At 37.2% G+C, this 21,413-nt stretch overlaps 1 protein-coding gene across 4 annotated transcripts in view; it reads right to left on the bottom strand.

Annotated features, from left to right (window-relative positions):
- LOC133528153 (uncharacterized) overlaps positions 1-21,413 on the bottom strand; it is a 39,688-nt gene that overhangs the window by 4,413 nt on the left and 13,862 nt on the right. Inside the window, exons 7-11 of one of the 4 annotated variants that reach the window (XR_009800961.1) lie at positions 20,968-21,014; positions 20,396-20,426; positions 20,228-20,304; positions 10,913-11,053; positions 5,771-5,875 (exon numbers count right to left, since the gene is read on the bottom strand). Coding sequence is in view for 2 of the 4 variants with exons in the window: in XM_061865407.1 (XP_061721391.1) it covers positions 20,228-20,304; positions 20,396-20,426; positions 20,968-21,014 (155 nt within the window). In the remaining 2 variants the exon portion in view is untranslated. Of the gene's footprint in view, positions 1-5,770; positions 5,876-10,912; positions 11,054-20,227; positions 20,305-20,395; positions 20,427-20,939; positions 21,015-21,413 lie in introns of those variants that run through there. The other 3 variants (XR_009800962.1, XM_061865407.1, XM_061865414.1) reach the window with 3 other exon arrangements.

Below are 21,413 nucleotides of genomic sequence, written 5' to 3'. Positions count from 1 at the left end.
CATAACGACCTAACCAAGTCTGAAGTTGCAAATAAGTTCGGAGAATGTGCTGGCTAGCAGCGGCTTCCGTTGGTGGCAAGCTCGCGAGGTTCTTTTTGGTCTTAAGCAACAAATTAGAAAACATTTTGAATCTCAATGAATTCAGTGAAAAAAAGAAAAAAAAAAAAAAAAAAAAAAGCGCTGGTGGCCTAGCGGTAAGAGCGTGCGACTTGCAATCCGGAGGTCGCGGGTTCAAACCCCGGCTCGTACCAATGAGTTTTCGGAACTTATGTACGAAATATCATTTGATATTTACCAGTCGCTTTTCGGTGAAGGAAAACATCGTGAGGAAACCGGACTAATCCTAACAAGGCCTAGTTTACCCTCTGGGTTGGAAGGTCAGATGGCAGTCGCTTTCGTAAAAACTAGTGCCTACGCCAAATCTTGGGATTTGTTGTCAAGCGGACCCCAGGCTCCCATGAGCCGTGGCAAAATGCCGGGACAACGCGAGGAGGAAGAAGAGAATGAATTCAGTGAAATTTTATTTCCACCGTATAAAGCGACTAAAAATTTCTGTCCATTTTTTTTGTTTCTTTAATGTTAGCATCGCGCTGCTTAAAAACTTTTCAGTCTTCTTGAAGATCAGGATGTTTCAACAGTGTGTTTAAGGTTTTTTTCCCTTGCATGTAAAGCGTGGAAGTGGTATCGCATCCACTTATGCTATGCAAGAAGAGGATGTGATCTTTAATGGTTTCATTTTCTAACGAGTCACCGCTGTACACTCTCTGTTGGATATTACCTTTAGATGGCTTTAAAAAGTGTACATTTTTGGTTGGAATTGTATTGATTATGTCCGTCATTATGACAAGCAGATCTATATCTTCACCAACAATAACAACAGAGGATTGAGTTAAAGTGGCGGCTTTATGAAAAGCAGTGTCTATTAAGAAGTCTGCGTCTTCCAGGGCCTGCCGAAATTCAATGCCTGCTTCATTTAAATGTCCTTCGAGATACGATACTAGCCGTGCCTTGTTTCGAGAATTTTCCAAAAATAGTTCCTTTGTCATCGTGATAGACATTGTTGGGTCAAATACAATTTCTTTAGTTACATGCTTAGCACGAGGAATTCTTTCGAATGTTTTGGTGCTTAGCTCAAGATCATCCGGGTAGCCATCAAAGACAACTGTAGCTTTTGTACCGTAATGTAATGTGTAATGTTTTTTTAATGTTTTTATTTTTATTGCCGAGTATAGTGCCGTAAGAGGTACTACTCTGTCTTTTCACTGAAATTTAATGTCACGGAGGTCTTTGTCTATTTTTTTTCTATTATATTGAATCCTACCAATTCAGCTTTAAATCAATTAACTTTGTCGGTATCACCAACTATGCCTGTACTAAGACTCATAATTTTGCCATTTTATTGAAATGGTAGGTGTTCGTTTAACCACCCCGCAAGCTTCTTCACGTCCTTGGGAACTCTAATTATCCTTGATTTGCTAGAGTCTGCATTGATGATACCTAATTCTGGTTCATTTTTTACAAAAGCAGAAAACCTTTCAATAACCTTGTTGGCGTGACGTTCATGATGACGTTCTCTGTCATTGCTCTCCCGTTACTGTCAGGCCTCCTGGCGATTTGATGTTTTTCATTAAAGTCTGATCAATGGTTAAATCACTCCACAATCCAGACCAAAAATGATCTGATCGTCTCATTGTGAAGTATCCTTTTTTGGTAAATTTTTCGTATTCTTCCATTGTCATGACTTGTTTCAAATTTGACATATCCTGTACATATATAAATTTGTGCCGATTTTGCGTAATTATAGTGACCAGCGGCACCAAAAAACGGCATCATTTTTGCAATAGTGTCTATATCTAATTTCCAGTTTCCTGTTCGCTCTGCTTCTATAAATTGGCGGATCAAAGTAACGAGCTGAACATATTGAACCCATAATTGAGCTGTTGGTCCCCTATCTCATAAATAATGTAATTGATTTATTGCCTCTGAACAAAGTTGTGTCAACTTTGGGTCATCTTGTAACGTTTCCAATGAGCCCGATTCAATGAAAAAATTTGCAGCAATTTCATTTTCTGATGACATGCTCATTTGGGAGAACTTGATTTGGTACAATGCTTCTTGTGTCAGTAAATGAGCTCGGAGCGCTCTGGAATATGCATGACCGGGCAAAATTTGTTCTGTGGAAGCGGAACCGTGTATTACCTTCCACAAATCTTGAAGGCAACTACCTGCCATGATAAATCATATACATTCCATCAAAAGATAAAAGCCACCTAGTCGTACCACAATATTATTTGAAACCTGCAAGTCAGATTCTAATACGATTATCTCGCTTTGATGAATAGTGGTTGATCGAATGTTAAAATGCAAGATATCTGTCTGTTGGGCAATCTTTTTAGGGCTTCTTGGATAGCGCTATATATAGTCGATTTGTCTGATTGAGATGCATTAATAAACGGTAAAGGTTTAATTTGTGATCTGTCGTATTCTTTGTATTATGTCATTTCGTGCATAAATCCATTCCAACCGGGTAAATCTGGAAGTTTTTGAAACCGACCCATGGCCCATATTAATTCTGAATTGGAGGCCTTAATAGTCTCGGTCTGTCGTAAATCTTGGAATTTTTATGGTTTTGTAAGATTTTTTCCCATGTTTAATTATTTATTATTGCAGTGATATGACACCCAAAGCAGAATCCAATGTTACTTTTACACTATTTTCCTTCAATATTGGAGCTTCTTATGTAAAGGTTGGAAATGGAGTGAGAACTTGGATCCCACCCATAGCATGGAAAGTGTTTAGGCCATCGAGAGTACGTACATTGGCGTCCGTGTTGTCAAATACGTACTGAACGAAATTGTCACTAGTAATGAATGCGACGCACATGACGCATCAAACTCATTGCATTGGTAATTAATACGATATGCAGAAACCTAGTGATGCTAGAATCGATATAAGTTTTTTTGAACCAAAGTTTTTGTTTAAAAACGTGGATAATGCAACAAATATCGATGATATGAAAGACCTAGGTCTAGTAGCAGTGATGATAGTATGTGCTATTGCGAGAATTTTTGTATTTGGTTTGTTTATAACAGTTTCCAAAAAGTAGAGCAGGGAATCAGGAACATCTTTTTGTGCATTTTCTAAAAATCTATTAGGTGATGGGTAAAACTCAATTTCGTAAGGCTTGCTTTTGATGTCATTCTTTATAATTTCAGCAGCTTTGAGGACTGTCGACATATTTTCTTCGATAGACTGGAAATAAAAATGTATTTAAGTAACTCATGAAATATTCGGCACACACACGCATAGTCAATGCACACACACGCACGAATATACCCACGTTTGAACCATATTTTGAAATAAATAAGCATTAAACGAACTTAGCCGGTAATCCTGAATAGCTATCTACACGACACGGCACGACGTGACGGTTAAGTTAATTTAATGAATAATTATTTACATTTTTAATGAATATATGTTTAACATCGCAGGTTAGGAAGTGTACATACGAAAATAGCTATTTTTAACTCAATAATAATAGTAAAACAAAACAATATCCTAATAAATAAATAAATAATCATATTAAGATACAATACACTTAAACAAAATATATATAAATATATACATATACACAGTGCCGGCTGTAAACAGAAACATATCCAATTAGCTAAGTATTTTTTTTAAGAAGTACAGATTTTTTTTGGTATTCTTGGTCTTAAATAGCATGAAACGGCAGCTCTTTAATTTTTATTTCCTATCGTTTAATGTTTTTTTTTGTAACAGAGATGACATGCGGTTAATGACAGATACGCTTACTAATAAGCCTGTTTTAACCCTGTTTCATTTGCTGATAACAAGATTGACAAGTATCAGTTGACTTCTTTTGCTACAACTAGTATAATCTACATCTTTTCAAAAAACTTTACTTAGTTAACCAATTAGATAATTATCTGAACTAAAAAAATACGGTATGGCACAAAAACTAATTTACTTCATGTTGTTTGGTATGTTTGGTACAGTTAACCCTTTACCAGGCTAAGGGATATATATTTCCCACATGCGGCTCTTCAAACATGTGTTCTATTTTAGATGAGTAAGACTGACATTCGATTGTCATTTTTGAACTGTCAGTCTGGTAAAGGGTTAACTCAGTTTTTAAGAAAAACAGGTAGATTACCTGTTTGCTCTGCTCTGCTCCAAGATTCAAAAATTATTTTATCCAAATCATCTTTAAATGTTATAATCGGTGTTCGGTCGGGCATATTTGTAATGATAATGTTATCACCATTTCTTTTTTTCAATTCTTCCTTCAATGTTTCATCGTGTGGAACATATTTGCCTGACAAAATGTCTTTTAATTGATTTAGTGAAAATTGACAGTCACTCTGGTGACTATCGATATAATCGTAAATGGTTTCCATAGCAGTTGATACTTCATTTGTTTTAGGTCGTCCAATGATGTTGGTGCCACTCTTTTTATTCTTCAAAAAAATTGTTTGTAACAATTATTATGATAGCGGGCCTTCTCCTTTACTCAATCAATATTCTCAATACGGCTCAGCACCTGAAACATTAAGTTCAAATACACAATTTTTATTTTCCAGTATGTTTGCGTAGGTATCTGCGAGAACATACATAAATTGAAGGTCATTTCTTGTACTGTTTTCGCGGACTGTAAAAACAATGTTTCTTTTCTGGATAGGCTTTTTCAATTCGTCAAAGTCCTGCCCGTCCTCTTCAACATCGGTGTCATCCTCTTCGCAGTTGTTGCAGTGGGTTTTATTCCGTCCCGCTTTCATGTCAACCGCCAATCCCTTAACACAATTTCTATGAAAGGTTCCTGGCATGGTCCTTGACACATGAAATGGGACCCCCTTTTCGATAGAGCTTTATGGCATTGTATGCACTCCATTGCGGCACGTAAGTAACTTATTACGTATACCGTTACATAAATGAATTTTAAACAGTTTTGTTTCGAGTCGATCGCAACAAATGGCGCGAACGAGATTCCATAATCTCATGTGTCACATAAATATGGTGATGCTAATTATAGCCCTATTTATAGCCAAAAATAACTGCTGTAAAATGCTTTGCGATTCAGAGAGACAGTCGGGCCAGACTGTAGTAGCATACTTATATGACAAACAAAAACTCGATCAGACATGCTTATGAACTTAATACTCGTATCAATGTCAGGATATGTTTCAGATTCAGCTACCTCTATATACCTACTTTCAGGCTTCAGGGACAACTAGAATTGCCAGTTTGATAAAAACTTACCTGAGGCCATCTTTAGAGCAACAACAAGGTGAAAGCGTTAGGGTTGGACATTAGTATTCTTAATATAGAATTTTCCAACAAATAATATTTAGAGCAAGGAAAGTAAACCAGTGTACGAGCTACCTATACCTACAGCGTTAACATATATATATATATGTATGAGCGTGACAAGTTGCGAGTGATATCAAGTGAAATTAAGTAAAGATCAATTTATAAAGCTTGAATCCTGTTTACAGCTATTTCATTCAAATACACAAAATCCTCGCATACTTGCGACATAAGATATTCAGCTACGGAAATGTCTACCTGTAAACAACGTATGTAATATATAAAACTAATACGAAGTTTTGTTTCTGCGTCTAGTCTACCTAATAAAAGAAATAGTATACTAGCATCATACTTATATTACAATAACATTGTTGCGCCCCAAAAAATGTGTCAGAATTGAATTCTTATGAGCGGGGCAGAATAAGACAAATCATACTTTAACCTCATTGAAATACCACCAGTTTCGGGGAACTTTATTGGTATCCGGTGGTATCAAATCCGAGAGTTCTGGTTTGTTTGAGTTTAATTTTATATGGTCAAACATGCTCTAAAACAAACAAAATTATGACTGTGAATCGGCCGCCATTTAAAAAAAAATGGCGTCTTCAGAAATTGCCAGACATTTCGTCGAGCACCCCTCACCTATCTCCCACCGCTTAGCCAGGCCGTCAAACATTTTTCAACCCAGGAGTCGGATCCAAAAATCCATATATTTCCAATACGTCTCCCGACTCCCTCTATTCGACACTAACAAAATTATCCAGACCCGCTCAGCTGTTTTCCAGAAATAGGGAGAAGTTAGAAATGAGTGGTTTTGCAGCTGTATATTTCTACGCCGATGCATGCCGGCAGAATATGTTGACCTAACTACTAACCAATATTGTATGTTCAATATTCTTGGAAATAAAGTATTGGATTTAATTGGTTCGTTAGTTTGGGTCAAATCTTGTAAGCTAAATTTGACCCACTACCCGATTTCCGGTTGAGCTGAAAAATTGCATACATATGTAAGTCGGGTGACAATGCAATATTATTTGTTACCATCGAGCTGATCTGATGATGGAGGTGGCCATAGTAATTAGGACCTATGTGATGAAACAACTGAACCTAATTGTAAATCTTCGCTGGTCTCAGGTGTTGTCGAAGTGATAAATAAGAGTGGACTGCAGTATAAACGTTGATTTACTTCCAAATTACAAGAAATACAAAAGGTGGCAAAGTGAATAGTCGTTGGGGAGTCGGATAACAACTGGTAAGTTTTTGAAAGGTCTTTGAACTGTCAAAGTTTTGAATACAAAGTTGCCATACTTAAATTTGAACAAAGAGATATGAATTATGATTGAATTTATAAATTTTATTGAATATTTTAATTACAAAATATGCAAATTGAATTGAATTAATTATGAAATTATTTTATTATATTAAATTAAAATTGTATAGAAATTATAAGTTGTGTTTTTATAACAAACATTGATTAATTCCGTTGCAATGAATAAGGATAAAAAATGAGTGTTTTTTAACGTTTCGTAACATGCTCCCGACCTTTTTGGAGAAACCGAGGGTTTGGCCTGTGCAAATGCGGACTAACTTATCATGAATAACTATCGGAAATATATCCTGAACGGTGGACATTATGTCGGTAATGCCGCCGTCCCGGAGAGTAGGTACTGTGACGGTTGGAAACCGAAGTTGGATAAATCGCCTGCCGATCTTTATTCCTTCAGCACCCTGCTGTTGTTCTGAATTCAAATAATCGTTGCCAGTTATCTACCACGAGACTGTGAAGGTTTCCAACCTTAAGACATAACATCTTTGGTTGTTCTCATCTGGCTAACGGTAGACAAAATCTCGTAGCCAGGATGATTCAACGGTAACTTGCTCACCTACTCGTATAAGGCCTTGTGGACTGCGTATAGTGCCGTACTGACCTGCGCCCGTTAAAAAAAGGTCTGTTTTGTTGGTAAATCGATAGCAGGGCCGCGCCGTGCTCCTCAACGTCACCATCTCCCATGACAAGAATCTCGAGAAACTTGGCTCACGAGATTAGCCGCCACGTTGGATATTGATTAGTCAATCATTGTCCCGATAGTCGTTTTAGCGAAGTGTCTCATACCCAAGAGTCTCGACCAACATCTTGAAAGACTCGCAAGGTGGCTGGATCATGGCCCATAGGTCAGATGCAGAAGGCGGTAGTCTTGGACACAGCTCGGATAGCCAGTCGGTTCTTCTTTTTGCAGTCCTGGGCACCGGCAGCTTGGGCCTTGCTCGCTGACGGCTCGCTTAGGTTAGGTTTTTATGGTTCCGTAGTCAATTAGGAATCATTATAGTTTCACCTGTCTGTCCGTCTGTCCATCTGCGGCTTTGCTCCGTGATCGTTAGTGCTAGAAAGCTGAAATTTGGCACGAATATATATATCAGTTACGCCGACAAAGTCGTAAAATAAAAACTAAAATTGTTATTATGTACTGCTATGCTCATTTTTAGATTATTACCTAAAGGGATTTAGTACAATTAGCAATTTTCTACCTCACAGTAGCAATGAAATTATCTGAAAACAACAGTATTATTAATTCTAAAGGGGCCCACTGATTACCAGTTCGCCGGACGATATCGGCCTGTCAGTTATTCGCGGTTGTCAGCTTTTGCTAATAACTGACAGGCCGATATCGTCCGGCGAACTAGTAATCAGTGGGCCCCTTTAGACAGCACTGCTTATTCTCATGGGCGATAGAGGTAATAAGATAATTTAATGAAATACTTTGAACAGAACTCGCTCAACACAAAAGACTCACTTGAAGTGCATGCAATTATTATTGTCACATTCCTCGATTGTAAGCAAATGTCAGAGAAAATAACACTAGACAAAGTTTAATACATCTCTATATAATCTTCATACATATAAGGTACTTTACACTAAAACAATTAAGATAAGGCAGAAGATCTAGCAGAAGAAGCTGAAAAGGAAGGATTGCGCATTAACTACAAGAAAACAAACGAAATGCGCCAAAACACCACCGATTCAACTCCAATCTGATCAAGGGAAATCAGATTGATTAGGTGGCTAGCTTTTGCTATCTGGGCAGTATTGTCGACCAGAGCGGAGGAGCGGAAGCCGAGATTGAAACTCGGATAAACAAAGCCCGAGCCGCATTCAGCCAGCTTAAACCAGTGTGGAACTCCTCTACCCTGACTAGAAGAACTAAAGTGAGGACCTTCAATTCTAATGTAAAAACCTTGTTACTGTACGGGTGAGTAACCTGGTTTGTCCGCAAAGATCTAGCAACGAAACTCCAAGTGTTAGTGAACAAATGCTTAAGGCAAATTCTATGCATCTTTTGGCCAAACTGGATCACAAACGCTCACTTATGGAGAATTACCGGACAAGTACCCGTACACAAGGAGATCCAAACGCGCAAATGGCATTGGATTGGGCATATCCTCAGGAAGCCTGACACCCACCTATCCAAAGTGGCCCTGACCTGGAAGATGCCCGGAAAACGGAAACATGGTCGCCTTAAATTTACTTGGCGCCGTTCCGTGGAGCAAGAGCTGGGTGTATTGGAGATGGGGTGGGAGGAGGTTACCCAAGCTGCCCAGGACCGGAGTCAGTGGAAGAAAATGGTTCGAGCCCTACACCCCAGCAGGGGGTAACCGGATGGAAAGAAGAAGACACTGAAACAATTATAAAGTTTAAATAGAAATTAAGAAAACTTTTCATATGATTTTTTTGCTTTCATTTACCGAACAAAAAAATACTAGCTATAAATAGCCACAACCGAATACAGAACGTCCTCCTTCTATGAAATTGAAGTCGGTTAAAATAATCATCATGTGCATTTAACTGGCAACATGTTTAACAGTTTATTTAATGTCAACAATTTTTTTCTTAAATGTCATTATGAAATCGTCATTTGATTTATCAACGTGAAGTGGCCAGTTAAGAGTTAGGTAAAAACTGATTCTAGAATTTGTTCAATGAGGTCTCATTTAATTATCACATTAACAGGGTTTTTTAAGAAGCAAATTTGTTTTACAATTTTTTCCAAAATAAAAACTATTTACAAAAAAAAGTAAACCGACTTCAAAAAGGATAAAATAAAAAATTATCCTTTTTTAAGTATACGCGTTACCAACTGATATGTTTGAAGTCGGTGCTAAGCCAAATTTTTAAGCATACCGTGATTTTTGTGCGATTCGATAAGCATGTGCCTATATAAGTATGTACAATACGTTGGATTGCCTTACACGACAACAATAAACATACTTTCTGTAGGTAGGTACCTAAAAACACACGGTCGAACCTTCTTAGCGCAGTCCGTACCATGTTTGTCAGTATATTAGCAAAAATCCAATGCGTTTATTTGTCGTCGTAATATTTAAAGAGCTATTTTTACTAATTTTCGAACTGTCCATAGCACGCAAGTGTGGAATTGAAAGTGAGTTATTTCCAGTTCCTTATCCAGGGAACTTTTTTTCAAAATATAAAACTTTTTACCTTCATATTACCTAAATCAATTCAGATGTTTATCCAAAAGGTAACAAAGAGACAGACAGAATTAAGTCCACGTTTATTATATCCTGTTACTACAGTTGAAATAGAATTCATAGACATAAAGCTGATGTTTTTTGACCGGTATTGTTACTATTTGGCTTGGCACCGACTTCAAACATATCAGTTGGTAACGTATGTACTTAAAAAGGATAATATTTTATTTTATTCTTTTTGAAGGCAGTTTACTTTTTTTGTAAAAAGTTTTTATTTTACCATTTTTAGTTATAAGGCATTATTAAGAGCTGATGAGTGACGGGTGACACATGAATGAAAATCACAATCATGTTTTTCACGAAGTTCGTTAACTTTAATAAATAATCAAGATTTTCCTCGAGTCCGTCTTGGAAATCAATACTGCCATTACTTACTCTAAATCTATCCTTCGCCCCGCCACTGACCCAATCCCTCAACCCTCACAGCACATCAACCCCTGATCACTGCAACCCTTGACCCTGAACCACCAAACCTTCAAATGCCATTCCCCGACCCCTCAACCCCAGACCATTTCAACTCCTAATCCTAACCATCAAGGAATGCCAGTGCCTATTTTCCGGCTTCATCATCAGACCTTGAAACCTAATCGTGGTCAAAGTTCATTACAAGACTTTTCTAACAAATCCAAACATAGCTATGGTACCTACGATGTTCCGTCATGAAGTTCCAGTTCATATCTTCCGGCTCCATCATCAGATCAGTTCGACAGTACCATTTTATTGTATTGTCATCAGAACTACATACAGCTGCCAATTTTCATGACGCTACGATCCTTGAAAGATGGTTAAATTTGTTACCTAATAAAAGCGTGTTAATAAGCTGAACTGGTAAATAAAGTGCAAAGAATCGAAAAGAGTTTTATTAGGCAGTTAATTTATTTGTTAATCATTAGCTATCCAAAACTTGGACATTGGGAAACCGGCTCTTAGTGAGGTTGGCTTTAATATTATTATGATACGAATTATAATGAACCTGTATATTTTTTACTTTGGAAGGTAGGAAACTATCAGATCAAATAACAGTGAATAATTATTATACTTTTGTGATCCAAAACTGCTTGTTTGTGTTTTCTCTAGATGACGATTTCGGGGTCCTTCTGATACTTTTTTTTATTCTTGTAATTCCGTAGTCACTCACATCAATACTTCTCTTTAACCCGTTCCCAGTTATTTTATAATTCTGTAATAATTGCAAAATAATTATTTTCTATACAAGTGCGGAAAGTAGGAAATTCGCAACGAGTGGCGATAAATTTGATCGAAGGGAGTGTTTTAAATCGACACGAGTTGCGAATTACCTGTTCGCACGTGTATGGTACAACTTTATACAGTACATATGACCCTTTCAACTTTCGACATTATAGGTAGGCACGAAAAGTGCACATTCCCGTCCAAGTGCGAGGAATTAGCAAAATTTTGTATTATAATAATTATAGTTATTTTTCTGGAGCAAAGATTTATTTGTCTACCTGACGAGCTTGCAAAAGAAATCCAAAATAAGTTAAAAGTGGAATATTGAGCATTACGAGTGTAATAAAACTCCTCAACTCGTCTGGATAACTGTTATATTTCAGATCACAACAGATTAAGGTTACAAATATTCGCACTAGTTAATCACTAATCTTTCTTTGCTCAAGACGCTTACGCTAGCACCGATGATAGCCGACTGCCGCCAACGGCCTACGGCTTACCCACCAACGGCAACTCCTCGCCATCACATCTTACTTTTTTTTAGACTACCCTTTAATACTGAATAATAATGTTGTGATGGCGGCGAGATACCGCTCAATATTAAACCCAACATACAACCACCTATTCTAATTATAACTATTAATTCTAAAAATCACAACACTCGGTCATCCGACGGCGTGCTATCTCCGGAGCACGCAAAATCACAACACTTCTCAACTGATACTTGATTAAATAAGAATTACCACATAATATTTTAATACAATATTTTATATTTGACTTAAATTAATAATTTCACTTATAATGTTTTTTTTTTATTGTTCTGAGATTGAATCGTCAGAGTCCGATGACTCGGAACCGGATGACCTGTTTACCTGCAGTGCCTGCACACTGATCCAAGGACGCATTCGATCAGATGCTATCACACTATCATATTTCTTTGTGTTAAACCCTGGTACATTAGAAACTCTGTAGCGATCATTACTTAAACAACTAGTGATTTTATACGGGCCGATGAATTTCCATTGTTACTGAAGCTAGTTTTAGTAAGTGTCACCAAATCACCTACAGAGTACAAAACCGCTGGCATTCTCTTTGAATCATACAATTCTTTTTGGCGTTCCTGCCTACGTTTGATATTCTCTGAAGCCTCTTGCCTAATCTCATCAACCTGTCTTTTAGTTTCTGTTAGCGAAGAGATAGATTCATCGACATTATCGGAAGCACTAACACGAGAAGACGAAGTGATCCCTTGACCTTCATCTAGGACGTCATCTTCTAAAGGTTCGCGACCGGGAGGTATTTCATTATATCCAGTATCTCTTACAGTTGTAGCTGACGCTATCTCATCCAAATTCGCCTCGGCATTATTGTCAGTTCGTCTTCGTTCGTATTACTTTTTTTAAACTACCCTTTAATACTAAATAATAATGTTGTGATGGCGGCGAGATACCGCTCAATATCAAACCCAACATACAACCACCTATTCTAATTATAACTATTAATTCTAAAAATCACAACACGAGGAATTCAAGACACGAGAGGTGCCGACCAAGAAACCAATCTGTTCGTGCCAGCTCTTCTAAAATCATCTTTAAGATATGAAGCTTATTTGACACAATGGATGTAGAAAGTGATGATAATTCTTATTGCCATTTCGAGAAAAAATCCATCGATTTTGTCTTTATTACCAGCTGGTATAATAGTGCAAAATTAATGTAAAAATTTCACAAAACGCCAATATGGCGATCATAATACTATCATGTACGTGTACAAAATCGAATTACATAACCGAAATACAATGTTAATATTATAGTAACTCGTGTACATGCTCGATATATGCCAAATTGCAGATTTCTGGTATAGGTATCGCCAAAAGAGTTGAGGTGAATGATTACACACACAGCTACACAGAGTACTAATCGCTAAAACAGTATTGAATGAAAGAATGAGTGAATGCAACTTAAGCGCACGATGTTCAGAGGAAAGGGGACGGCAACTTCTCAATACAAACGTAGTCCCTATTTTCCTCCCTGGTTATTGGAATTATGAAAAATATTTTTCAATAATTTGATGTATAGGTATTTATCATAGGTATGCCCCTAGGGACATTTGGCATTTTTCGATTTTTTGATTACTTATTGTAAAAATTAAGAGCGAAAAACATATTTCATACAATTTTTAAATGTGTCTAAAAGTGCCTCCAGTCAGGTGAACGAAATAGACTAGTTAGTTTGACCAGTGCTGTTCATATGGACATTTTCAAAAAGTTTGTATTAGAGAAAGTCGTGAGAATTCACCACTAGGTGCGCGCACTGTTCTTTTAGTTTTTTCACTTTAAGTTTTTTTTTACGTTATTTTATAAATATTCGTTGTTGCATTGCACAATAATTGTTTTACTCCACATTTCCCTGTCTTGGGCTATTGTTACCCAGTTGTCGCATGCAAACTTTTTTAATTCTTCGGTCCATCTTTCGAGTGGGCGGCCTGATTTTCTTTTACCGGGAGGTCCTGCCCATGTAGTGACTCTTTTTGTCCATTTTTCGTTGTTCTTTACCTTTACTCGTCAAGAGGTTCTTAATAATAAAAAAAGACTAAATTAACTGTATAACATTATTACTGCAAGGTTCTGTGCTATCCCCAACGCTGTTTTTGCTGCACATCAATGAAATGTTGTCTAACGACGACATTCATTGCTATGCGGACGACAGTACTGGGGATGCCTAGTACACAGGCCGTGCCAATATCCCTCGTTCTGTGGTGCTGGTCGTGAAAAGCTTGTGTCGGACATTGAGAGCACTCTATCCAGAGTTTCGGTGTGGGGTCGGGACAATCTAGTCCGATTCAACCCCACCAAGACACAAGTTTGCGCGTTTACCGCTAAGAAAACCCCATTTACTGTGGTCCCACAGTTCCAAGGCTCAGTTCTTACCATATCAGGGAGTATTGGGATCCTCGGTGTCGACATTTCCAGTGACGTCTAATTCCGTAGCCACCTGGAAGGAAAGGCTGCGCTGGCATCCAAAAAACTGAGTGTCCTCAATAAAGCGAGGCGACACTTTACTCCGGGGCAAAGACTGCTGCTTTATAAATCGCAAGTCAGACCCCATATGGAGTATTGCTGTCACCTTTGGGCAGGAGCACCTGCATGCCAGCTTGGACCATTCGACTCAGTCCAAAGGCGCGCTGTACGAATCGTCGACGATCCCAAACTCACAAGCGGTATTGAACCTTTAAGTCTAAGGAGAGACTTTGCCTCCTTGTGTGTGTTCTACCGCTTGTACAATGGGCTGTGCTCTGAAGAATTGTTTGATATGATGCCAACGGCCGCTTTCTATCACCGCACCGCTCGCCGTCGGCAGGGTGTTCATCCTCACACCCTAGAACCTAAATGGTCGCGTACTGTGCGGTTTAAGAGGAATTTCCTCCCGCGAACGCTTCGGCTGTGGAATGAGCTTCCTGCCGAGGTTTTCCCGAGGGGCTACAGTATGGGGTTCTTCAAAAAAGGAGTGTACAGGTTTTTAAAGGGTCGGCAACGCGCATGTAATGCCTCTGGTGTTGCAGGCGTCCATAGGCTACGGTGACTGCTTACCATCATCATCATGCTTATTAAGGATTTAATTTAAAGGGCTTAAGTAAAATAAATTGTGAATTGTTATAGTTGCAGTTGCATGTACTTAGAACTGAAATAAATGATTGTAATTTTTATTATATTTCATACTGAAAGAGACAAGGATATTGGATAAGTATATTACAATAAAAAAAATGTTTTGGTTCAAAATACAAATAATGCCAACTCAGACGGGGCAATTTTTCACACAATCTGATTAATTTCTCAAATACATTGTATGGTGTAGACGCAAAAATTAAGTCACCAAAATAGACTTTTAAATAAATAAATCATTAATCTAATCTACTGGCTACCTGTACAAAATTAAATAACTAATTTTATATTTACGGCGACAAAAACGTTAACCGCGCTCTTGAAATATACTTACCCCCAAACCTACATAATAACATCGAGATTTGTCATTTTCGCGTCCGCACCTCCTGATTTGATCGGTAACGTCACAATATTTCAATCGAATCAAACCACTTTTCTCGTGACATTCATAAATCGGAATCGTTTGTGACCCCTTAAGGGCCCGGTTACGATTTTAGAGCAAAAATGTGAAATTGATAGACTTAGTCGTTTAAATTGTACACGTTTTGTTACGTAATATCTAAATAACAAGTATTGCTTTCTATTGGCACGTCTTCTCATCTTGCCTTTTAATAATGAGGTCGCAAGCGTGTGTCCCCGGTTATATGTGACGAGAAGGGACAATTTTTAAAAATTCATCAGAAATTATGGTGGTAAATTATACGAAATGATGTATAAGATATGAAACAGTTTCAGCAAATGTTGTAGATTGTTCAATTATCAAAATTACGTTGAAATGAGGTCAATTTTCATAGAAATCGTCACTCGTATTGAAGTAATTTCTAGAGAAAATTGATTTCGTCTAACTTTCACTTACACTACTTCTAATTTATAATAACAAAAATGTAATTTATTATATACAAGGTGGCCAAAAAATATGTGCATTCCCGTTGCCAGGGAGGTTTTGGGCTTATACTAAGCAACTTTTACTATGGAACCAACCCAGAAAACGCGAAAATGAAATTTACGCTCCCATAGAAAAAATAAACAAACTAAAATGTATGAACAAGTGAAGATTTTTTTTCACGATTTCGAGATGGTCCCATAGTTAAAGTTGCTTAGTATATGCCCATAACCTCCCTGGCAACGGGAATGCACATATTTTTTCGCCACCGAGTATATATACTATTGTCTATTTTTTCTTTGCTATTCCTGGTATAATTTTTTCTGTCAATATCATGTAGTCATGTCAATTTAGTTCGCCTGATTCTGGAGGCAAGTTTAATTCTTATACTAAATAAAAATTCGAAAAACAATCAAACGTTCGGTCATAGCTGTAGTTGATATACAACAAATTGTGTAAAAATATTTTCAATAATTTTAATATCCAGGGAGGAAAATGAGGACTACTTTTGTATGAAAAGGCTTTCGTCTTAAGCTAACAAATAAAAACCCTTGACGAAAATTTTTTGGTTTATCTTGCAGTTGGCGGTTCAAGTTGCTATTGGTACGAAAATAGTTATTTGTTTTACAAGGGGGCAAAATTGTTGTTTAACCGCTCGTGCTAATATTGATACCCGAGCAAGCGAAAGATTCCAAAAATGAACCACGAGCTTAGCGAGTGGTTGTAGAAGTTGAATCTTGAGCGTTGCGAGGGTTTCAAGGTTCGAGGGTTAAACAACCTTTGCCTCCGAGTGAAACACAAAATGTTTCACCACACCAACGCGAGGAAAATACAAACTAAAAACAAACAAACCTAATCAAATCCAAATGGATGTATTAAGAAATGTATCATTCAAAATCATCATTTAAAAGTCAATTCGCTAACATAAGGAAACAACTCAAAATTTTCATCTGATTAGTTTGCCCCACATGTGGATAAAATACAACTTTTGTGTGGTGTGGTGAAAAATTTTTTGTTGTGTGCTTGACTTCAACTCTAGTGCTCATACCTATACTGAGCTCAGCCGTGGCCGGATAGAGACAGATAGACAGATGTGGGGGAATTATAAGGACTCCTATTTGACCACGTTACTCTAAAATAAAAATATATAACCTTTATAGTGTTCTAGATAGCGTATACAATTGTTTACTATGTAGTTGGGTTACCTTTGTCCTGAAAAAGGTAAAGCATAAAGGTTTTACTCATAGTTAAGACACATAAATAAGCAACGTGATTCTATACATGATCTCCTAGGTCTAGGAGTAGAGGAGGATGGGCATGGTTGTGACAATTTTAATTTGATCGCTTATATTAATGCAATTACAGCTCAAACAAATTAATTACCCATATTAATATAACATTATATACTGAAGAATACTCTTTTGGATTTATGGTAAATTTAAAATACTTCTAGCAATTTTTTGTCAGAGAGTCATTTTCCCATTTGTGTGTCATTGTTACAACAATCCCCATACCGCGGATGATTGTAACAGTGCTGGAGGACGGTTAAAACCTGTCAAAATTGTACCGAATGTCAGTAATTGCGCGTTTACTTGTTTAAATAATTTTGAATAGCCTTGGCACAAATAATTATGAGTTTCAGTTGCTTAGATATTATTGAAAGGCTTGCTTAGATGCATATGGTAGGTGTTTCTTTAAATAACACGCAATGAATTAATACTGTATTCTTTATTGGAATACTACATATTTTAACGATTTATATTTTAAGGCGCCATATTGGAGAAGAGCGAGACAGACCACAGATTAGAGCGACAACATGCACTTAAGGCTGACATACACGAGTATATCACACTCTCCCCGCATTACGCTAGAACTAAGTTGTAATGTTATATTCCCCTTAAGCGACTGTCCTAAGTGTACTAAGGTTTACAACTTCTTGTGCTAACTAAAAAAACCTTAATTATATTGTTGTAGTTAATTTTTCACATAAAATTCTTATTGCTATGTTTACTCTTGGCATCACACATAAGTGCACATCCTAGGATCTCCTACAAGTATCTTATTCGAATAAACTATGGCTACAATTCAACATTTGATTAACATGTTTTTTCCATTTACCCGTCAACGTCTATGATATACGTTGTGTTAGGAATTGATTCCTCCAGTATAACTCCTTGTATTCTCGGTTGTCTATTTTTCCTATAATCTAACCTAACCTTCACCTTTTCCGCCACTACAAAATCTATGTCTCTACTCCCCGATGCCAGTTTCCTCTACTTTTCTAACATGTGTTGAGATCTTTCTATAACCGGCGGCTGTCATAGCAAAGCGAACCGGGACCGGAGATCCCTATTGTACATGAGCGCAGCAGGAGTCACTTTATCGAGTAACGCCACATAGTCCTGTTATACTATGTGGCGTTACTCGATAATCGAAAAGGAATAAATTAATTGCTGATTGAATTGTATTTCCTCTGTTTTCTTTAAATTTTAAGACATGTTTTTTGAATATATCCACAAATTTTTGGTCCCAGGGCGGTATGATTAAAAGCTATGATTAATATCTTTCATCTTACAGAAATCTTGAAATTCAGAAGCTGAAAGGACGGCCTGTTGTCAGTTACCAAGTGAACAGGGTAGCCACGCCGTGCAAAAAGGCTGAAAACCTCGATTGTACGAGATGAGGTTATCGAGTTCATTTCTATAATTTCAGGCTACTTAGATTCTGTGCGGAAAGAGAAGAGTCGTGGAATATATACGGCCCAATACATTCCACGATTATTCTCTTTCCGAACAGACTCTACTATAACTGTCAACCACCACTGAGTACATTTTATTGTAATTTTTTTTTTCAAAGAGTTCACATTTTTGTATTTTTAACTTATGATCACTTTGTTGTAGCTTTTCTAAAACCTTAGATAAAGTGTCCACTGTATCCTGGAGATCTTTACCACTAATATAAATATTATCTATAAACCCAGCAGTATTTGGTATATGTGATATTTTTTTACTAATAAGCAGCTGAAATGAGCCTGGTCCAGTGCTCATACCATAAGGAAGGTAATCATACTTGAATGTGCCCACTTCTGTAACAATGACTGTACAATATTTCGAGGCTTCATCTAACGGTGCCTGATGATATGGCTCTTTTAGGTCCATCTCGCAGAAGTATTTTCCATTATTAAGAGAATTCAGTTTTTCTTCTACATGGGGCAATGGAAAGTGGTCTACTTCGAAATGTGGGTTGACGGTTAATATGTAGTCTCCACATAATCTTACCGAACCATCTCCCTTTAAAATTGGAATCACGGGTGTTCCCCACTGACACACTGCGACCTTTTGCTATCTCAAGTGAACCGTTTTCTCTAGTCTGGTGAAAACACCTTTCTCGCTCAGTGATAAGGTTCAATTTAGTATGACAAACAAAGTTAGAGCGTGCTCCACCTTATATCTTCATGGTCACAATATGTATTTTATTTACCACCTTGTTTGAGCAGCACAATATATACTTGAAATTGGTTGAGCAATCGAAAGTTTCATCAGAACATTTTTGTTTATCGGCCCGATTCGGAGAATGATTAAGACAAGCTTAAGATCTTGGAAATATCTTTTAAAGATCGATAACTAAACGACATGTCAAAATTTCGATTCCGCTGTGATCCCAATAAGATCTATCTACGATATTTCTAACGCCGTGGTCGTGGAGTGTGGAATTAAAAGGAGTGAAGGCTCTTATGGTAGAACTGTTTCAAAAGTGTCCAGCCGTCAGCTATAAATAATAGTTCCTAATCTCTCCAGAGTAGCGCTAGAGTAGCTAAGATCCTAGGCGTTATTGACGGATTGAAGTGCGCTGTCTATGATTTTTTTTTCAAGTATTCTATGTATTGTAGCGCCACCTATTTAAGGTTTGTTGGTGACACTTTTTGGTACATGGAAATTTCATTCCTTACCTCCACCTTCCATAGTCGAAGTGACATTGGTTGCCCGAATCGAGCGGCTTCTGTCAATCATACGACATACAAACGATATATAAATGAGAACTTATCGTTATCGTATCTCATTCTTCGAATCAGGCCGTGTATCTTGACTTGCCTGAAGCACTGTCGCAACCCCATTTACCTGTGAACTATGATCACTTTACGCTTTCCGTACAAATATTCTTTCACTGAGGTAGAGCGCCTGTGTCGTTATTAAGAATACAATTTTCTACGGGTGATGTTTGGTTGACAATTGCTTTTGTAGTATACTTTTATACATTGTCCTATCTTCTTTTAAATTGCCGCAGTTTGTGCTTATAATTGGGCTAACATGATGATAGCTTAATCGACATTTTTCCAATGATCATACTTCATATTATTACTACGCAAACTAGCTCCTTAAAGTAAAGCATCGGACTTTTAAGTTGTAAAGTTCAAATATCGTTGAATTGTTGAAATCATTGCAATGCAATTTCAACATAACTGCTAAACCGGAAAGCCCCTGATGGCTTTTAACAAAAAATCGGATAACAATCACTTTAGACTATTAATAAGTACTATGAGCAAATATCACTAGTATAGCGTTGGTGCACTATGCTATATGCAAAGTTAGCAAATTCCGACTTTATGCAAAAATGTTTACCTGTGCCGGTAGGTTTGGTTAGGATTTATGTTGTTTAATATGTCAATGATCAATTTCTTTGCTCCGCTGTCTCTCACCTAGAAAATAATGTTAAGTATAGGTAATGGTAAAAACTCATCATCATAATGTTCATAGGTAATGTTAACATAATGTTCATAGGAAATTTACCGAGTCTAAAGTAACAGGTACGAGATAGAATCTGAAATCATATAAAATATAAATAGGTAGGTATTTATATTATTATAGTCCCAAAAGAAGTGTGCCATATCCATCCATTCATCCATCCAATTTCTTATTCACGTATCGGACCTACTTACTTACTTACTTACTTGGCTGGCGCGATGACCCAAAATGAGTCTTGGCCTCCAACACAAGAGCACGCCACTTTTCTCGGTCCAGAGCGTGAGGAGGTTTTTCTCTGAGGTCTGCCTCCACTCTATCCGCCCAACGATATTTATTTAGGATGACAAAAAGGACGGCGTCCAGTTAGTCGACCTAAGTAAGCCCTCTTGACTGCCCGATCGTCACCCATCATTTCGAGATGCCCAATCCAGCGGAGACGATGTGCTTCACCTATTATATTCGGCTTGGCTATTAGTTATTCTATTTCCTCCTAACGTTTTTTCCTCCTTTGACATGTAGGTCACTTAATATTACCCCCTTTTATTGCGTCATTCTTTCACATGCAACATGCAAATTGTCCATTTATTACCTAACAATCAGTTCAAATGGAAATTAACTTAGATTTTGGAAGTGATGACGTCAAATCAGTAGGCTTGGACTTCACCTGAAAATTAAACAGTTTTTGCATTATAAATCTTAATAGAATAAAAAATGTAAACTACACGGCTTAAAAATAAAATAAATAACTAATTCAAACATCCATCGTAATAACTAAAATGAATGTGCGTCGACTCATTTTTGCTAAACAGCGTCCAATTTATGTTTAGCCGAAAATTTCGGTTCGGTTACATATTTTAATATATTTGTATGTACAGGTGTGTGCAATATAATAGCAGTCGATAAGAAAATGAAAAACTATAACGTTAGATCAATTATAAAATCAATAACTAAGTCCGAATGATAGACCACTTATACACTTTGCGACGAAGATCGTCTCATAGAATAGATTTTTTTTTCTGGATGGATCTTTTTGCAGGTAGTGGCACGCGCGGTTTTAGTTAAC

Source organism: Cydia pomonella, chromosome 1 (genome assembly GCF_033807575.1).
Source record: "Cydia pomonella isolate Wapato2018A chromosome 1, ilCydPomo1, whole genome shotgun sequence".
In the NCBI taxonomy this organism is placed as follows: Eukaryota; Metazoa; Arthropoda; class Insecta; order Lepidoptera; family Tortricidae; genus Cydia; species Cydia pomonella.
The sequence above is the reverse complement of the archived record's forward strand: the minus strand, read 5'-3'. Positions and strand labels throughout refer to the sequence as shown.